The sequence below is a fragment of the Mastomys coucha genome, unplaced genomic scaffold, assembly GCF_008632895.1.
Source record: "Mastomys coucha isolate ucsf_1 unplaced genomic scaffold, UCSF_Mcou_1 pScaffold22, whole genome shotgun sequence".
Lineage (NCBI taxonomy): Eukaryota > Metazoa > Chordata > Mammalia > Rodentia > Muridae > Mastomys > Mastomys coucha.
The window spans coordinates 255,921,211-255,942,115 of record NW_022196905.1 but is presented as its reverse complement, the minus strand read 5'-3'; the positions used below and the strand labels follow the sequence as shown (position 1 = coordinate 255,942,115).

Genomic DNA, 20,905 nt, shown 5'->3' with positions numbered 1-20,905 from the left:
CCTTTATAAGAATTGCCAGCTGGGCGGTGGTGGCGCAAGCCTTTAATCTCAGCACTTGGGAGGCAGAGGCAGGTGGATTTCTGAGTTCAAGGCCAGCTGGTCTACAGAGTAAGTTCCAGGACAGCCAGGGCTATACAGAGAAACCCTGTCTTGAAAAACCAAAAAAAAAAAAAAAAAAATTGCCTTGGTCATGGTGTCTGCTCACAGCAGTAAAACCCTGACTAACACGCTTCTCGACATAAGCACCTCACAGGCCTACCCATCATTTCCCTTTTTAAAGTGAATCCCCAAATGTCTGCTGCTGCCAGAGCACCGGCTGCCTACACAAAAGCCTTACATTATATCAGACTAAGCCTCTGTGAGTCCAGCCCAGCCCAGCTTCAGAGACAGAACATTGCAGATATGAGGACATCAAAGGGTGGGAAGACACCAGGCCTAGGGGCTCAGGTCTGTCACCCGGGATGCTCAGGAGGATCAGAGACCAGGCCTAGGGGCTCAGGTCTGTCACCCGGGATGCTCAGGGGGATCAGAGTCAAGGCTTGTCTGGGCTACAGTGAGTTCAGGTCAGGTCCAGCCTGGGCAAATTACTGAAAACCTGCCTCAAAGCAAAAAAGAAATGGAGGGCTGGGGATCAGCTCAGCGGTAGAGTGCTTGGCTAATGCATCCAAAGCCCTGGGTTCAAAAAATACTGAAGATAAAAGGGAAACAGAGAAGAAGGGCACAGAGGTTCCTATCCCAACTCCTGACAGCTTTAAAAAATAAAAATAAATAAGAAAAAAGAAGAGGGCTGGAGAGACAGCTTCATGGGGAAAGATTAGCAAGAGGGCATGAGTTTGAACCCCAGAGCCCCCACAAAAGCTGAATGTGGTGGCGCGTGCTGTAATCCCGTGTTCCTCTACTGCGATGTAAAGTGGAGATGGAGAAAAACCCCAGAAGCTCCAGGGTCCGTGAGCCTGGCCTATGCAGCAGCCACAAAGAGACCCTGCTTCAAATGAGGAGGCAGACCAGGACCTACATGTAAGACTGTCTATCCTCTGATCTACCGGGGGTGGGGAAGGGGGACAAAATAAACAGTAAAAAAGGAGTTCCACTGTTATGGGTCTGTGGTAAAGCTCCTGCCTAGCATGCCAAAGGCCCTGGGTTCAGTTCCTGCCATGGCAAAAACAAAGAGGCAGAGAGGGTATCTTTCCCATCTACCCACTCCTAGCATTAAAAAAATAATAATAAATCAGAAACACTGGTACCCACAGGTATATTTAACTGCCATAAACAGCCCCACTGGGCAGGTGATAACCCATGTCTCTTCTGACCCTCCTCTGCCACCTCTACAAAGAAGAGTCATTTAGAAATGGCTCGGACGACCATCAAGCATTTGTCCTGTTTGGTTGGTTTCTCCCTGGTGGCGAACGCCCTCTAGTGGCGAAACAGGTAATCCCACCCAAGGGAGAATCATGAAAATAAAAGGCAGGAATAATCCCCACCCTTTGAAAACCACTATGGAGTCAGTCCCTGGACACCTGACAGTTGATACCTTCTGAAGGGAAAGGATGAAGTCTCGCTCATGTGACCAGTCCCAGCCCACTCACCTCGTCCACAAACAAGAAGGGCTCTGCAGTCTCCCTCATTGTGTCATCGATAAACTTGGTCATCTGCTCCCGGACCTTGTTCAAATCCTGAGCCCAAAGCTCCTTAAAGATGTCAAAGACAACACAAAGTCACCAAAGGACAGGCAATGTCCTTCTTTGGACCTAGTCAAGGTGATCAAAGACTGGACCATCACCCCAGATGAAATCTACTTGTCTTACAGAGCCACACAAACAAGGCTCCATCCCAGCATGGCCTTTGCCAGGGGCAAGCAAATGCCTTCCGCTTCCCTTGGGTCACCTGCTATCCTCATTCAGCAGCCACCACTGTGTGAACGCAGCCACAGACCAAATACAGGAAAACAAGCATGGCTGCATCCCAATAAAACTTTTATCAATAAAAGTAAAGGAATGGCCAGCCATGGTCTGGCAAGAACTCAGGGCACTGGGCCACAGGTGTCAGTATGAAACAGCCAGGCACCGTGGTGGAAGCACTAGCAAGCGCTAGTGTTAACAGTTTGATTATGAAATGCCCCCCACGGGTTCATATGTTTGAACACCCAGGTTCACAGGTCATGGCTGTTGTGATCGTCACACAGCTCCAGAAAGACCATAACGGGCCAAACAATTCCATGTGAGGTTTATTTAGAGAGAGAGAAGGGCAAAGTGGTGGGGGAAAAGAGAAAGGGTGAGAGAGAGAGAGAGAGAAAGAGAGAGAGAGAGAGGGATCAGAGGGATCTTTCTTTTATATATGGATAGTGACATAGCCACAGGTAAAGGTGGATTCTGGGAATAGGGTGGCTGTTGCCTTGGCAACAGGTGTGCGGGTCATCCTGTCACCTAGGTGTGATGTCACTAGTGGTGTTTGGAGAGCCTGACACCAACAATGGCATTGTCTGGAAGGGCTGTGGCACCTTCCAAAGATGGGAGGCTTGCTAAGGGAAGTGGGTCACTGGGGGGTGGGCTTTGAGGTTCTATAGTCCAGCCTCACTGCCTGGCTAGCGAGGCCATGTGATCACCCCCAACTCCTGTCACCATGCTGTACCCACAGGCTGTCGTCTCTTCCCAATTATGATGGGCTATAGCCCCTCCAAGTCTAAGCCAGAATGAAGCCTGCCCCCTTTGAAACTCTTTCTTCTGGTCACAGGAATGAGAAAAGTATCCATACGGCCAACCTACTGGGGTGTCTCCCTGGGCTCGGCCAATGTGACAAGTTACATGTCTTCTTTGTACATCCTCACCCACGAGAGGAGGGTCCCAAAAGTAATGCACTGCGCAGGTTTTAGAAACAGGACCGCATGGAGTCGGTCGTGTGCTAAGTGCGGTACTCTTTACTGCAGGATGCCTCCAGTGCCGGGTAGTTTATTCTAACAGGCCCATCCCCATCTGGTCCTCTAGCCCACCCCACCCTGCAAGTCACATAATGTTACTGTCACATAGAGAAGAGGACACGCAGACTTCAAGAGGATCCCAGGTCTCCAGAAGCTCATAAGAAGCAGCTTTGGTTTCCAAATCACTCATCTTGGGAAAAGGAACTTAGATGGATACCACATACCCCTCCTCCAGGGGTCAGCCAGGCAGAGCCACCCAGATAGACAAATCTAGCTCCACTAGCAGATTCAGCACAACACCGGACATTCCAGAAACACTTACTTACTAAAAAAAAAAGAGGCCATAGTACGCAATGGCTTGTTTTCCCACTGCACACTCTGAAACCCCAAATATCCACAGGCAACAAGATGAAAGATACCACAGACCCAATGCTGGCCAATGCCTTCTGGGTTTCGGACATTCTCCAGCATCTCTCCTTGTGCCTGAGATGAACTTGTGGTTGGGTAGGAAGGGACACGGGGGGGGGGGGGGGGGGCGGAGATGTCAGAAAGAACAAAAGCCCAAAGACAGACTGAACTAGGGTGGTGAAGCCCTACTTCCACAACACAGGACTGTGGTTAGCTAACAAGTTTCCCTGGACCAGACACCAAAACAGCCAGTAGACTGTGAGTTCCCCTGAATGGAGGGTTGTTAACAGCACAGAGCATGGGGTTGGGGATTTAGCTCAGTGGTAGAGCACTAGCCCTGGGTTCCATCCTCAGCTGTGGGGGTGGTGGAGGTGGGAGGAATCATGAACCAGTTCAAGAAGTAACACCAAACGCAAGATGCTTGATGCAAACACCTTGGCTCCCCTGGGTGTCTCAAAGGGCCTGGATAGCCTTTCTCTCCTTCCCTCGAAAAGCACACACGTTTATCAAGAGACATGAGCACTTGCTTGTAGAACTGGACACTGCTCTCTGGCTGAGCAGAGACCAGGATCTTCCTTTTTTTTTTTTTTTCAACCTAAGGAAAACACTTTGCAGTCCAGGTCCTTTATTTCTCTTTTGTACATTAGGCCATGAATTCGTATGGAATGGACTCCAGCAGCTCAGGCTCTTTTCCATTGATCCTCACAAAGTGTGCTTCTCTGGGTGGCACAGGCTGGCACTTCATCTGAACCCAGGCGCCCTTCTCTTTGGCTTCCTTTTTCTTCTGATCATTCTCCTTCACCCGCTTCAGGAAGCTGTCTCTGCTCTTTGAGTGCTTGAGGTGCTCAATCCGCACACTGATCCTCCTGGCCCAAAATCTTGCCCTTAACTTGCTTGTTTACAATGATGCCCACAGCATGCTGGGTGACACTGTAGGCTCTTCCAGTTTTGCTGTGGTAATACTTATGGGGCATTCCTTTTCGACCATCGCTCATTCCCTTGATGTCTACAATATCACCCTTCTTGTAGATTCGCATGTATGTGGCCAAAGAAACAACTCCATGTTTCCTAAAAGGCCTAGAGAACATATACCGGGTGTCTCTCCTCTTTCCTTTTGTGTTTGTCATTTTGGCGAGTTCCTGGAAGATGGCTGCCACGGCCAAAAGGACAACCGGGATCTTCCTAAAGAAGTTTAGAATCCCAAGATGCTAAGGGTTCAAATGCGGAATGGTAAGGTGGCCTGAGGGTAAAGGTACCTACCACCAAGCCCAACAACCTAAATTTGATTGCTGAGACACTCATGGTAGGAGGAGAGCTTTTAGTAGCCCCACCAAGCTGTCTTCACATGGCCACACACACACTGTGCCCAACAGAATTCACTGCCCACTGTGTTTAACATCCTTTGGTCTTTTTTTTTTCTTTTTGTTTTGTTTTGTTTTTTGAGACAAGGTTTCTCTGTGTAGCCCTGGCTGTCCTGGAACTCATTCTGTACACCAGGCTGGCCTCCAACTCAGAAATTTGCCTGCCTCTGCCTCCCAAGTGCTGGGATTAAAGGCGTGTGCCACCACTGCCCGGCCTAAGCAAACAGAACCTCTCCTCCATCACCTGCATTTAGTGTCCCATGCTGTCAGGTGTGGTACACATGACAGACATTGAAGTCCTTACTTGCCATTGCCCAGCACACCAGGGCAGCAGTCGCCACTGCCCAACCTCGGGCAGTGACTTCGTGCCTCTCTGATCATTAGCATCTATGCTATCATAGCATATCTTTATGCTATGATTGAGCCCAAACATAGAGTGTGAAGGTACAGTTGTATCAGCTATTCAGGAAGCTGAGCCAGGAGGGCAACAAGTTCAAGACCAGCCGGGCTACAGAGGTAGCTCAATGCCAGCTTGAACAACTTAGTAAAACATGTCTCAAAAACATGTATCACAGGGAAAGATTTAACATCATCTGCTCGCCAGACACCAGCATGGTACCCAAGAATACACACATGCATACACACATGCATACACACACACACACACACAAACACACACACACACACACACACAAACACACACACACACACACACACACTGGGGTGACCTTGTACCATCAGATAATGACATCCCAATAGGAAACTCCTCTGACTCTTCCTCCACACTGGGAGCCCCCATGTAGATGCCATTCGGGGAGACTTAGCTCTCATCCCCCCCCCCAGAGGACCAGCAAGTTTGGTCAGCCTAGTCACCTCCTCCTATCCAAAAGAGATGGCCTCCCAGGAAGACACTCCTGGGGTGGCCCCAGGGGAGGATCTAGACCAGCCAGGGTGAGGACATCTTATTCAAGCCCTCAAGTCCCCCTTGCCATTGCTTGCTCATTGGAAGTGTCGACAAGATTCTGTGTGCCATGTTCTCCCTTTCCAATCTGAACCTCCTTCATCTCCTTCAGCTGTCTTACTGCTCTAACTAAAACCTCATGGGCTCACAGAGACTAAAGCAGCAGTCATGGGGCCCGAATGGGTCCACACCAGGTCCTCTGTGTAGATGTTATGGATGTTAGCTGGGTATCTTTGTGGAACTCCTAACAATGGGGCCTTGTGCATCTCTGACTCTTTTGCCTGCTCTTGGGACTTCTTTCCTACTATTGGGTTGCTTTGTCCAGCCTCGATGTGAGGGCTTTTGCTTTGTCTTGTTGTATGTGGTTTTGTTCTGTTTAGCTGCTGTCTCTTGGAGATCTGTTCTTTTCTGAAGAGGAAAGGGGTGGGAAGTCGATCTGAAAGAGAGGGGAGGTAGGTGGGGGAGGAAGCTGGGAGGAGTGGGGGAAGGGGAGAAGAAACTGAAGTCAGGATGTATCATACGAGAGAAGAATCTATTTGAAAGAAAGAAAGGAAGGAAGGAAGGAAGGAAGGAAGGAAGGAAGAAGGAAGGAAGGAAGGAAGGAAGGAAGAAGGGAAGAAAGAAAGAAAGAAAGAAAGAAAGAAAGAAAGAAAGAAAGAAAGAGAGAGAGAGAGAGAGAGAGAGAGAGAAAGAGCGAGTGATTGGGAATTTGAGGCCTGGTGGTGTTGGACAGCAGTCTGAAGCCTCACCCCACCAAAGGGACACCACAGCCATTCTTTGACAGCAGGCATCCAGGGGAGCACTTTGTCCCTGACACCCCATCTCGCAATCCTCTCACCTGCTGTTCATGTAAAAGAAACCTCTGGAAGTCCTGCAGGTAGACAGCTGAGGCATCAGGCCGGTCTGTGTTCCTGCCCTCAGAGAAATGACACAGGGTGGTTAGAGAGAAGGACATTTGCTAAAAGAGGTTCACCTCCACCCTGAACCCCAGCCCCGTGGTACTACACAGACCACTGACCCTCACAGTCAAGATAGAAGAGGTTCAAACAGAGACCCCCAACCAAAGAATCTTAGGGGCCCTGGACAGCATTCAGGGGCTATACTGAATGCACAGTAGAGTGTGGGAGCACAGTAGAGCGTGGAGTCCACAGACAGATAGATGGAAGCAGAAGACCAGAGCTACAGGAGACAGAGAGAGAAGGGATACATCCAGAAGAGAAGGGAGGGGGTGGAGAGGAGGAGAAAACAGGGGAAAAGAGAAACCTATTGGTTTGTCACATCCCTGAACCTTCAGAAAGAACGCCTGAGTTCATGATCCTCCCTACAGAATCTTCTAGACCTTCCTCATATTGCCCCATATCCTACAGATTCTGTTCACTTGCTCATGCTGTCCTATAAGCCTGGGGTCGTCGACTGCACACAGTACCCCCGCCTCCGCCCCCACCCACCACCAGAGCTACAAGGACACAGAGGTCCTGAACAGCAGCAACGGGTCAGAGGTGTCTCACCCTAGGATGAACACGGAGGAGTCTTTTTTGAATTCGTCAAGTATCTGAAACGAGAAACAAGCGGATAATAAGAGCATTGGAAAAATCAGCTCACACCAGTGAGAGTTTCGTTTGCTAAGTCATCAGTGGGCCGAAGAGATGGCTCAGCAGACAGGAGTATTTGTTGCCCTTGAAGAAGATGTGGGTTCAGTTCTCAGACCCCGCATGGCAGCTCACAGCCATCTATAACTCCAGTTCCAGAGGTCCAACACCCTCTTCTGGCCTCTGCAGGCACCAGGCACACACATGGTGACATATGTGCCTGCAGGCAAGATACTTATGTACATAAAATAAAAATAAATCTAGAGAATAATAAAGGAAAAGTTACTTTAAAAAAAAAAATCATGGAAGTAAGTGTCCTGGTTAGTTTTTTGCCAACTTGACACAAGCTAGTGTCATTTGGGAAGATGAGCCTCCGTTGAGAAAATGCTTATAGGAAAGTTTGTAGGACATTTGCTTGATTAATAATTGATATAAAGTGAGCCCAGCCTACTGAGGGTGGTGACACCCCTAAGCAGATGGTCCTGGGCGTGCTGAGCAAGCCAGTAAGCGGCACCCCTCTGTGGCTTCTGCTTCGGTTCCCACCTCCAAGTTCCTGCCCTGCCTGGGTTCCTACCTGACTTCCCCCAGTGATGGAGTGCAGCCTGAGAGCTATAAGATGAAATAAGCCCTTTCCTCCCCAAGTTGCTTTCGGCCATGGCACCTACCATGCAATAGACATGTTACTGAGACAGCCAGGATGGCTCAGCATGGGCAAATCCCACCAATGTAGGACAGTGCCTAGACTGATCCAGAAACAGAAATCACAGCGTCTCAACAGGCGTAGAAAAAAGAAAAAAATAAAATGTACATATCAATGTGGTATTGAATGTAGTGGCGCCCACCTGTAATCCCAGCACTTGAGAGGCTAAGGCAGGAGAGGAGGATCATGAGTTCAAGACTAACCCAGACTACACAGGGAGACCTTGACTCATAAGGAGGGAGAGAGAGAGAGAGAGAGAGAGAGAGAGAGAGAGAGAGAGAGAGAGAGAGAGAGAGAGAGAGAAATGCTGGATGGACCCGAGAGACTGCTCAGCATGTTAATGGCATTTGTTGTCAACCCTTACAGCCTGAGTTTGACTCCTGGGGCCCTCACAGTGGAAGGAGAGAATGGACTCTCACAGGTTGTCCTCTGGTCTCTACAATCATGCCACACGCGCCCCTCTCATCCCATGCCCCATGGAAAAGACAGAGAGAAAGTCATTTAAATTGTTCTTATTGTTGTTTTAAACACAGGCTGGAGCTACAACTCAGGGCAGACAGCTGTTTACCTGGGTTTGACTCCTAACACCACACACACAACATGCACACACAAACACACATATATCACAAACACCATACACACTGCACAAACAATGCACAATATACAACACACATATAATATCCATACCACATATGCACGCATACACATACCACACGCACACATTACAGAAACAGCACACATCACACCACACATGTATACACTACACACATACACACTGACACATATGCACATACCACACATACATACATCACACATACACACATCACCACTAGAGACCACCTGTGGTGTCTCTGTCACAGACATCTGACTCCATGAGTGCCACCAGGCTGTCCCCACCACAGTGGACTGAGACCGTGGGCCACGACTCGGTCTTCCCTCACTGGAGGTCTTCCGTCTGGGTGCTGTGATCCTGGCAACAAGTGGTGACATACACTGTTCTGTGTTCACTGCTGTGCTTCAGACCTTTAATATTTTGCAGATGACCCTTTTACCTTTCTGTTTTCAGAGCAGAAAAGGAGCATAGGGCCATGTCAGCTCTTCCCTCATGGCCTCTGTAATGTCAACCGCACGTGTGAGAAGCTGAGATGTGCTTCCCTCTTGGTCTCCATCTGCACCAGCTCGATGGCTGAGCACTGTGCGCACATACACATGTATATATATAGATATACATATGTACTCACATACAGACTCGTGTGTGTGTGCGTGTAAACATACACACATACATGCACAAGTTGAGATAAACATATGCACACAGGTATACCTACACACATTTGTGAGCAACCTACACACATTTGTGTGCACACATGTATACACACACACACACACATACACACACACACATGCTCCTGGACTGTTTCAATCTAACATCCTGGCAAACTCTGTCTGCCTTGCCTGACTGGTCAAGAACACAGTAACTGTGTAAAGGTGAGATGTATTCTAGGTGGAACTGGCCCTGTAGTCACTGGCCTGTGACAAACATCATAAACAGCTCTGCTTCCAACAGCCAAGTCCACTGGCCATCCACAGGCTGGGGGTCGGAGGTGCCCCCAGGTACCTGGGTGTGCCATTTACTCTGGAAAGTTGTCTAGAAATATCTCTCATCACCAGCCTGAAGGTTGATCTAGCCCCTCACATTCAGACGCACTGCCCCCACCCCACCCCTGACTTGTGTGTTTCTTTTGAGAGGTTGGGGCGTCAGGCGGGGCAGGGAGAGTATTGGCCTCATTTGGCACTTGGCTCACAAGCCAAATCAGGATGTGGAAAACATTTCTTGGTGAGGCTCTGTGGTCAAACCTAATCCAACAAGGAGCCTGAGTAAACACTGGGGTCTGGCTAATTCCAGACATCAGTGAGCCTGTCCACCCCAGCGAGATGTCAGTAGGGTCAGAGGACATGTCTGTGCCAACCACAGTATCCACCTGGGTCATGCAAACAGCTGTTGCACAAGTCAGATGACTGACTAAAATAATGGAGGAATTATTCTCCTCACACTCAAAGGTCCCAGGTGGACAAGGGAAGGGGCCATACCAAAGGGAGAGAGGAAACAGCAAGACCCACTGAAGATGGGGAACTGAGTTTCTTCATAGCCCGGAGGAGAGCACAGCATGCTGACTGTCTCATCCTCTGAAGGTGGGAGCCCTGAGTCTCCAGGAGCCCAGGGACAGTCACCAGGATAGAAACCCACCAGAGTGTCACCACTAACTTAAGTGTGAGGATTCCTGTCCCCCATCTCCAGCCTCCTCAGGCTAGAATCATGTGCATCTCTCCAGAACGGTCTACCAAGCCTTCAGGATGTCTCGGGGAATGTGGACCCTTCCCTTCCAACCCTCTGGCCATGAACAAGCTGGATGGGCAACCACTGGACTTACTGGACACACAACCCCAGGCCTGACCCCAGGTGGCCTCCTGGGCTCTGTGACCTAAGAGTTTTCTACCTTTCCTCAAATGTGCTCTCACCACAGGGGGCGTCACAGGACCAGGATGAGGCAGCAACAGACCACGCCAGGAAGATTTGCCTCCAGACTACACAAGATGGAAATGAACGACTGGGTGTAGTGCTGGGCATCTGTGGCAATATGGGTAATCCCAGCACTAGGGGACTGCAACAGAAGATCTTAACTTTAAAGCCAGCCTGGGCTACATGGGGAGACTATGCCTCAAAAGGCAAAGTGAAGGAGGAGGGGGAGAGGGAGGAAGGGATAGAGGAATGAAGATGAAGGGAGGGAAGGGGCACAAATGAACTCATGAAGCCCTAAGTTGGCAGCTAGGGATGGTGCCTGGTGGGTACATGGGACTAATTGTATTCTTGGTCATAATGTACATACATTATTGCTTTCACATTTACTTGTGTGTGTGTGCGCGTGCATGCACACATGTGGAGGTCAGAGGACAGCAAGCAGGACTCAATTTACTCTCTCTACAGTGTGGGTCCCAGGAATTAAACTCAGGCCTTCAAGTTTGGCAGCAAGCCTCTTTGCCCACCTAGCCCTCTCACTGGCCCTTGAAATCGCAGTGCATGCCTTTAATCCCAGCACTTGGGAGGCAAGGGCAGGTGAATTTCTGAGTTTGAGTCCAGCCTGGTCTACAGAGTGAGTTCCAGGACAGCCAGGGCTACATAGAGAAACCCTGTCTCGAAAAACCAAAAAAAAAAAAAAAAAAAAGAATTTAACGGAAAGCACTTGTGCCCGGACATCAAAGGCAGTTGGGAAATGTGAGCCGAGGTTATAGCTGGGGCCAATCGACTTCCAGCAAGGCACCTGTCTGAGCTCTGATTTCTTCATCTAGCCTTTCATAGGGCTCGGAGGAGGATTAAAATGTAAGGCACTGTGCCTGTCATGTGGCCTGCCAACAGAAATGCTGGCTGTCATCTATGCTTACACTATCACCTAGCTTCATGCAGTATTAATGTATCTTCCTGCTATTGCCCAACCTTCAAAAATATTTGAGCCCTGACAGCTGCAATGCAGGCAGGTGGTTAGACACAAGGAAAAACTGGTAACTTAAAGTCAGAAACCTTTTGGCTATAATCAAGTACCCATTCCCCAGTGGATTCAGATGTGAGGATCATAGGTTTCCATGACAACTCCATAGACCCTGGAAATCCAACACCTATCCCAGGATTTCAGGAGCCAGAACAATTTGCTGGCAGTTGAAGGAGGCATTGATATGTACAGGACCAAGATGGTTCTGCAAGCTGGTGAAAACCACCAGTGTAGATTGGGATGGTATTCAAACCTAAAACCACGGAGTTACAACATGCAGCCGCCAGACTGGAGCGGTCCACCCTCAGTGGTAATTACAGCTCCCAGCTCAGATCTTCCCTCCTAATGAATATAAATGAGAGGAGATAAATAAGGAAAGCCTGGTCTACAGAGTGAGCTCCAGAACAGCCAGGGCTACACAGACAAACACTGTCTCAAAAACCAAAAAAGAAGGAGGAGGGAGGGGAGGAGGAGGAGGAAGAAGAGGAAGAAGGGGAGGAAGAGGAAGAAGAGGAGGAGGAGAAAGAAAAAGAGGAAAAAGAAGCAGAAGGAGGAGGAGGAGGAGGAGGAGAAGGAGCAGGAGGAGGAGGAGCAGGAGGAGGAGGAGCAGGAGAAGGAGAAGAAGGAAGATGAGGAGGAAGAGGAGGAAGAGGAGGAGGAGGAAAAGGAGAAGAAGGAGGAGGAAGAAGAGGAGGAGGAGCAGGAGGAGGAGGAAAAGGAGAAGAAGAAGGAGAAAAGAAGCAGCCTACCCCAGAACTCTGGGGTTTAAATATAGGCCATTAATTTTAAAACGCCAAACCAAGAATGAGATGCTAACTGAGGCTCCATTCTGACCACCAGGGGGCGACCTTGGCATGGCTGAATGTTTCCACAGGGTTCCACCTAGCACATTCAAGGGAGACTAGGGAGTCCATAAACCTCAACTCAATCAGTATGTTCCTGCACCCTCCCCACCTTCTCCCTCCTCCTTACCCCCTCTCTCCTTTCTTCCATTCTCCCTCCCCTCTTCCTCTCCCTCTCTCCTCTCTCTCACATGCACACAAGCATACACAGAAACACTTTTTTTTTTTAAGTTCTAATAAAAAGTTTAGGTTGTAACTGAGCACTAGGGAGGCTGAAGTAGGAGAAGAATTCATTTGAGGCCAACCTGGGCTACATAGCAAGTTCTAAGACAGCCTGGGCCACATAGCAAGTTCTAAAACAGCCTGGGCTACTAGTGAGGTCACTTCAATATGAAAAAGTGTAAGTTGAAATACATGTTGGATTGGGGATGAGGCATGGTATCTTCATAACAACAGAAAGTGGCTAAGAAGGGACTTTAAGTGAGACTTTATATATCTATCTGTGTCACTGTATATTGCACTGTATATCTGCTTTTTTATTTTGATTTTACAGGGGTTACAGTTTAAGGTAATTCCAAGAGTCTCAGAAAGAGACTCTGAACTTTACAGCAATCTCGGGGCTGAAAGACCATTGGGATTTTTTGAAGTTGGATTGAATGTATTTTGCGTGATGATGTGGCTATATGCCTATTTTGGCCAGGGAGTGGGATGTGCTGGTTTGAATAAAAATGGCTCCCATGGGCTCATATACACTTGCATGTTTCATCCCCAGTTGAATAACTGTTTGTAAGGATTAGGAAGTGTGGCCTAGCACAGCCAAAGCCCTGGTCCCATCCTGACCATACTATAATCTGCCCTGGGTAACTCACTCTATAATCCAGCACTCATGGGCTGGAGGAAAGAGGACTGGAAGTTCAAGGCCAGCTTTGCATGAAGTTTGAGGTCAGCCTGGACTACAGAAGACCCTGTCTCTAAAATAAAGTCATAAAAATCATAAAACTCAGAGATGGCTATGAATAACTTGCAGGATTCCCTTCCTGAGTTATATAATAGCATGGTGTGCATTATACTGTTTTTTTTTTCATATACTCAGAGTTCTGGTCAAATTTATGGCTACAGAATTCCCACCAGGCAGGTCAGCAATCCCCATCCCCCATAAATTCCCATCTCCTGATAAGTCTCTTACAGCTCCACCATGGTTATGGCCATTTGCCAGTCTCCTGAAGTCATCCCCAGTCATTCTTGGTCTGTGATTCCTTGACTCAGTGGAAAGCGAAACCCCTCCCATAGGCTTCTCAGCTCTGCGCCTAACTCAGAGCCACGAGAGGAGCAGAGGGCCTTCTTACCGACTTTTGCTGCTCAAACATGAGTTTTTTATAGAAGAGATGGAACTGTTCAAAACTGAGCTCATCTTTCTGCGCACCGATTTCCTGCAAGCATAAAAGGCAAAGGTGAGCACACAGAACCGGGTGTCCACCACCACACCTCCACCCTCCACACAAAAACAGAACAGCTGGAGTCAACCCGAAGTCTTCTGAAGCCAGCGATTCCTTAGTTTCCTGCCTGGGAGAACACACAGGGTAGCCACACCCTCGAGCCCCAGGGAACCCCAGGAGGGAAGAGTCTTGGCCAGGTTTACAAGAGCAACAGGGGATGACTCTTCCTTTTTGAGGTGAGAGACACTTTTTTTGAATTGCTAAATTATTCAGATATACTGATCAAGTATGCACTCTTGATTAATGTATTAAGGCCAAAATAAATAAATATGCATATATGTACATATATACATACACATGCATATATGTATGTATATGTGTGTGTGTGTGTGTGTGTGTGTGTGTGTGTGTGTGCATATATATATGAATTCCAAGAGTCTCAGAAGAGACTTTGGAGTTTACAACAGTCTTGGGACTGAATGACCATGGAGACTTTTGAAGTTGGACTAAATGCATTTTGCATGATGATTTATTTTGGCCAGGGAGTGGACATCTATATGGAGTGTATGTGTATATGTGTATGTATGTGCGTATATGTATGTGTATGTATGTATGTATGTATGTATGTATAAAGTGAACCACCCAAGGATTAGTAAGAACATTTTCCTCTTCTCCCTCTCAGTCTCTCATGCCTGCTTTCTGTCTAGATGAGAGGAGCATGGGGGGATGGGCAGGTCCAAGAATGGCAGGGTCAGGAACAGCATGGGTTCTCTGCTATCCTGGGAGCTCACTAGTACTCAAAGGAATGAAGTTGTTCACCAAGGGGAATAGCACAAAGGGCACTAACATGACTGGGTGAGCTTCTATAGGGGCTCCCCGGATCCTATGTTCACATTTCCTGACGTGTCTCTCCATGGGAAAGAGGCACCTTCATCACCTCCATGCATCCTTGCCCCTTGCATCCCATCACTCCTGGGGCAGAGAGACTTTGCTGGCTGTCCCACCCACAGCTCAAGAACACAGCCTCCTTCAGTGATGGGGAAAGAGAGGACAACAGTTAGGAAAATGAGCAGTTGGAGCAAGAGGGCAAACGCAACGGCAGATGTCCCTGGTACTTCTCAAAGGCATCTGCCACAGCAGTTTACAAAGGATCTATGTGCTCCTGTGACTAAGGTAAACGGCTGCAGGAAGGTCCAGGAAATGCTAAACGACAGACTGGTTGAGACAGATCTGCACAGATGCTCCAAGTCACACATCCAGCGACATAGTCTTCACTTGCTCCATCTTCAGAAAGTCCTCCAATAGTCACAGGGTTCCATTGGATGGACCAGGACTAATGTCCTCCAGAGGCACAGGACTCTTGCATGCCATTCCACAGAGCCCCAGGCCAGCATGGGTTCCTGAGAGTGGCACTAAGCAAGCCTAAGTTCATGTCAACCCCCCTGCCAAGCTGAGCTACCTCACTTACCACCAGCTTGTCCTTGAGAAACTTGATGCCGCTCACTTTGAAGTTGACCAGGGGCAGGATGGCCTTCAGCTCCCGGAGACTGATGCTGCAAAGGAGATCTCAGTTCCATCAGCCTCAGAGGCCTAGAGTGGAAGGCACTGGAGAACTCTACCAACACCTGCCTTGGCACCCCTCCATGAGAAAACCAACTAGAAACAAGACCCTTGGGACAAGAGGAAAGGGACAGCCTGATGGTGGAGGCTGGTCCCTACCCCTCAGAGATGGTGGTAGACATGGACCTCATGGAAGATGGCTCTGGATGCAAGTGCTATGGGAGATCCAATGCAGGTAGAACACTATGAGCATCAGGTACCTGAAGAGTCTCAAAAACAAACTCATGTGGTTTCAAAGCAGAGTGAGCTGGAAAAGGGGCAGATGGAAAAGCAGATGGTACCTGCTATGTGCCAGGCAGCTTGGTATCATCTAAGCCATGGCACATCTACACCCTACTCCCATTTATCTACACACACACACACACACACATACACACACACAGCACCAAGCTCCTCAGGGTTCAGACTGAGTGGAGGCTAAGGCTGGGGCACAGGGTAGGCAGTGGCAGCCTAGATGCTAACCAAATCCCACAACAGTCATCAAGCCAGAACGCCTGGTATCAGAATTTTCCAGGAGCTGCTCCTGAGCTTCTGGAAGCTTCTAGTGAAGAGTCTAGTAAGAGTCAAAAGGGGGTATTGGGAACAATAAAGGTAATGCTAATGGAACCCATCGGGGTTGGGGCTCTGCTCCTTGAGGTCCAGCTACACATTCCCCAGCTTCAAAAGTCTCATAAGGCAGCCCTTAGGGCCATCTCCACCTCCACAGAGGAAACTGAAGCTCAGAGGGGCCTGCTGTGTGAGCAAGGTTAGATTAGACTCACTGCAGTCCAGGTCACCCGGAACAATTATGTCCAAAAACCTTCAGGAGAGGACACCAGAAAGGAGGGGGCTGGATGGGTCATGGGTAAGAGACTCAGGTCCTTCTGGCCAGAGATCCAAGCATCCAGCAGGGTTAGGGAGGTTGCGTGTTCAAGAAGAACCCTGCCCCCTGGTATGGGCAGAAATACACCCATGTCTCTGCACTATCAACATGGCCTTTGTCATCTTCAGAGAAGGGCTGCATGTGTGACCCCACACACTACAGCAGTCACCTTCAGTTTTCTTGCCCTCTTGCCCTCCCACCCCGGCACAAACAGCACTCAAGGCTCCTATGGAGGGCAAGAGGCCCTTGTGCTTACAGATAAGCACTAGGGAATTCAGGAATGTTCAAATCATGGGGTTGTCCCTTCAAGGGAAGAGATGTATAACCTGTTCTCTGCCCAGAAGCCTTGGAATGGTTAGAGCCTGGGGACCTCAGACCTGGCTCCCCAGACTCTGAGGTTTATCTCAGCCATCCTCCTAAGGCCCTTAAGGATTATTTCTCAATCTAGAAAATCCATCTCTATGGAAGGGGTCACATAGATTTTACAAAGAAGTTTTAATGCAGTCATGCCTTAAGCTTTATTGTACACAGGATTGAGTTGATCACCACCCAAGAATCTTTTTTTTTATATTTTTGGTTGTGAGCCTAGCCTTTAACGGCTGAGCCATCTCTCCAGCCCAAGAATCTTTTTTTTTACAAACTGTGCTGCACTTAAATGTGCCTGAGAGAAACTGCCCAGTGGCAGACACTCGAAGCTTGAACCAACGCTGGCTCCTGAGTTGTACTGAGCTAAACTTCCTACTTGCCTCCTACAGAGCAACACTCTGCTGGTGTTTGCAGGGGCACCCACAGACTCCCACCACTGGGCCAAGAGGTCTGACTGTGCAGAGATGCCAGCAGACTACAGAAGGTGCCTCAGAGGGTGACATTCCTCTTGGCCAGGGCAGGATGATGATACGTGAGTATCAGGTGCCACATGGCAAGACACAGGAGAGAGAGGTTGAAAACTTGAGGGTGAAGGAGGAAAGTCAGACGCTCCAGGAGCCCAGGCTGCACCAGTAAGGGAAATGCCCACATCTGGAAACTGAGTGTCAGAAGGAGGGACCCAAGAGCCAAGGCAGCTACTTAGGGACTGAGTAATGGAGCAGGCTCAGGAGTCAAGCACCTGAGATGCTGAACCCATGCACTCCATCCAAAGGCACTGCAGAACTAGGGACCAAAAGGCTTAGTTCAGGTTCTTCATGACAGGAACAACTGAATCCCCTCCCAGAACTCTCTCCTCATTCCCATCTCTAGGAACGCACACCTACATGGAGCAATTCCCAGGCAAGTGGAGGGAAGGAAGTCAGTAGCTCTTAGCCACACCTGCCTCATGAGATGGAGAGAGTGCCTTACTCACAGATCCATCCCATGGCAGGGACCTCCCAGGACCCGGTGACAGGTCCAAGCTTAGAAAGCAGATTTGACTCTCTGCACCTTCATTCCAGAGAGCTGGTGGGCAGTGTCAGAACCCTACCCCCACTCTCACTCCAGGAGCAATAGCCAATCCTGCTGCCTGCATTCCCTGTACCTCTTCATAGTCCCCAGCATCAGCTTCCTGGACACAAACCTGTAACTCAGATGCCATCTTAGGGCTCAACCAGAAACCAGGGTGATCTCTTTTGTGAACTACAAGTAAAAAACAACTTCTCCCAAGGGGCAGCTGACACCCATCTCTCATGCAGACATCATCAATCAATTACCATAAAACCTAGCTGGGTCCTGAGAGCCTTCAAGGCTACACTCATCACCAGAGGAGCCCCTGAAACCTGTCTGCTAAAAAAAGCCTGCTCTCACCCATAGCTATTTATAATAATAACAACAATAAATATTTAATGCGGAATGTTTTCTGTAAGCCAGCTCCTGTCTAGGCCCTTTACAGTGTGACCTCACTGAATGTCACACACCAGCATCCAGCCAGGATGCAAGGTAGAGGGCGCCATGGCTCTCTGTAGACAGGGAAACTGAGGAATAAACAATTATCCCAAATATCACACAAGCAGTGTTACAGCTTCTCTAAATGTCTGTCTGTCTCTCTCTCTCTCCCTGTTCCTGTGTGTGTGTGTGTGTGTGTGTGTATTTGTGCATGCGTGCATATGCATGTGCACATGTGTATGCATGCATGTGTATGCATCTGTGTGTGTATGTATGTATGCATGTGTGTATGTGTGTCTCTGTGTGTGTGTGTGTATGTGTGTGTTGGGACAAGCTATCACCATGCAGTCCTCAGCATCTGAGGGCAAAGATGACAGGTGTGTACCTCCAAACATGGTTAGCCTCACAAAACTTTCTAGAGTGGTGCCTGTATTCTCTGTTTGTGCTGGTCAGCACAGCCACCACACACAGGTACTGTGATGGATGACCTGGGCCACACACGGTATCTGTCACTGGCCCATGCACTCAGCAACCCCTACATTCACTGTGTAGATCAAGGGCCCTGCTTCTTATAGCTGTCTAGAGACCACTACTTCCCAAGGATTAGTCAAAATGCAAATTCTTCAGGTCTGGACCCCCACATTTGAACTCTGCAGAGGAGGAGGAAGAGGGCTGGCTGGTTGATCATGCCCTCGGGGACTGAGAATTCATTTCCCTTGAGAACTCATTTCTCAATCCTGGGCTACATAGTGAAACATTGTCTCAAAAGAAATTACTGGGATTGCAAGAGTTACACTGGCTTATTCTTTCAGAAGACCTGGGGGTTCCGTTCCGCACACCCACCTGGTAGCTCACAGCCGTGTGTAACTCCTGTGCCAGGGAATCCTACCCTGGCGTCCCTTGAGCAGCAGATACACACGCAGTACGCACACATACATGCAAACACATAATCATACACATAAAATAAACCACTTTTTAAAAATCCCATGCCCACAATGAAGGCAAGTGCAACAGAATCCGAACAGGTGTGGCTTCAGGTTATCAACCACACAAAACCTATTTGCATCCAGGAGCTACGTGAGCTCTCCCCTGTCTCCCACCTGCACCTCCTCCCCTCCCACATCCCTGAAGACCTAACAGTCCTTCCCTCCTTCCCTTCCTTCCCTGAGGAGCTGAACAAGGAAGTCTGTTCAGTTTATGCAAATTCTGTGCTATTACCCAAGGGGCAAGGATGGAGGGAAATCGTGTTGGTAAGGATGAGGAAGAAATAAACCATCTGTGCACTCCTGAGGAGAGTGTGTGAAGATATCACCATTATGGAAAACAGCACAGAAGTTCCTCAGAAATGTTAACCAGTTCCCACTGCTCCAACAGGAAGGACAGGACCCCCTGCAGGTGTTTCTACCCTTTGTGTACCCTGAGTCACAATGGCATGAGCCCAAGAGAGAACAAACTTTGGAATATTATTCAGCCACAAAAAAAAATAAAGTGGTTCTGCTACTCCAGAGATGGAGGCAGGAGGATCCAAGACAACCATGTGAGACCCTGTCTCTTAAGAGAAAAAGTAAAAAGAAGGCTTCAAGAAGGGTGTAGCTCCACGGGACAGTGCTTGCCCACAGTGGGGATAAGCCCTTTGAGAGCTTTACTCCAAGTGAAATCAGCAAGAGTGTAAGGGGCAATGGGTTAACATTTCATTTACAAGAGGCACTGAAGGCTGCCAAATCAAGTGGAGCATGGCTCCCAGGACCCCCAGGGACCTAGCAACAGCTCCCTCTCTCCCTCTCCCTCTCCCTCTCCCTCTCCCTCTCCCTCTTCCTCTCCCTCTCTCTCTCTCTCTCCCTCCTTCCCTCCCCATGTGCTCCCAGCCAAAATCTCCCCCCACCCCCGCTCTCTGCCCTCATGGCTCTGCTCCAATCTGCCTGTCTCTACCCCTTCTCCAGGTCCCTTCTCCAGGTCGAGACAGAGAAAGACAGAGAGAAAGAGGAGTAGAGGCTGGCCATGAGCGTGTGGAGAGAGAGTAGGGAGGGGGATGGGAAAGAGGAGGGAAGAGATGAGAGGACATAGCAGGAACAAGAAGGCAAGAGAGCAAGAAAGAGCAGAGGGGGCAAGCAGCCTCTTTTATAGTGAGTCAGGCACACCTGGCCATTGCCAGGTAGCTGTGGGGCGGAGCTTAGACTAAATGCTAACACTCACTCCCCTCCCTTCCCCCAAATAAACCCTCCCTTATACCAGGTTTGTCACATGGAGTGATTTCTCAGCAGAGTACCTTGGTATGGGCCCACCAGGAACCCCCACCTGCCACCTCATTGTATTTCATAACAGGGGAGGGGAGAGGGGCCCTGTGAGTCATAGTTTAATGAGGACCATGTCTATGAGCTGGAACTCGTCGCTGTCCCTTCAGGAGATGGAGCACAGCAACAGTTGCACAATGCTATGAATGCAATTAACCCCACAGAACTGTGCACTTGAAAGTCTTACAATGTGTGATGCTGTACAAGCCTTACCATCATTTTAGATTCTTTTTTTCATTTTAATGGCAATGTTATTGGCTAGGGTAAGGAATGATGTCTGTGTGTGTGTGTGTGTGTGTGTGTGTGTGTGTGTGTGTGTATCTTCAACATGCTGGATTGCTTTAGTCAAATGACCTGATTTCTCGGGGCCTCAGTGTGTTTAAAAGGGTGTAAAAAGGGTGTCTAGCTCAGTGGTTGGCTGGAAGCATTCAGTTGGCACGTGATGTGCCTAATACAGTGTGGCTGTTGCCAAGCAGGTCCTCCACAAAAGCCAGCTGCTACCATTTTGCCCTAGGAGAAGTTAGA

General features: G+C 48.9%; 1 protein-coding gene and 1 pseudogene across 3 annotated transcripts in view; both read right to left on the bottom strand.

Annotated features, from left to right (window-relative positions):
• The window catches only part of Plcg2 (phospholipase C gamma 2), a 149,931-nt gene that overhangs the window by 66,670 nt on the left and 62,356 nt on the right, over nt 1–20,905 (bottom strand). For all 3 annotated transcript variants that reach the window (XM_031341530.1, XM_031341531.1, XM_031341532.1), the window contains 5 exons: nt 15,222–15,306; nt 13,664–13,747; nt 7,153–7,196; nt 6,483–6,555; nt 1,587–1,688 (listed from right to left, as the gene is read on the bottom strand). In XM_031341530.1, coding sequence (XP_031197390.1) covers nt 1,587–1,688; nt 6,483–6,555; nt 7,153–7,196; nt 13,664–13,747; nt 15,222–15,306 — 388 coding nt within the window. The remainder of the gene's footprint in view (nt 1–1,586; nt 1,689–6,482; nt 6,556–7,152; nt 7,197–13,663; nt 13,748–15,221; nt 15,307–20,905) is intronic.
• Nucleotides 3,936–4,731, bottom strand: LOC116070252 (annotated as a pseudogene).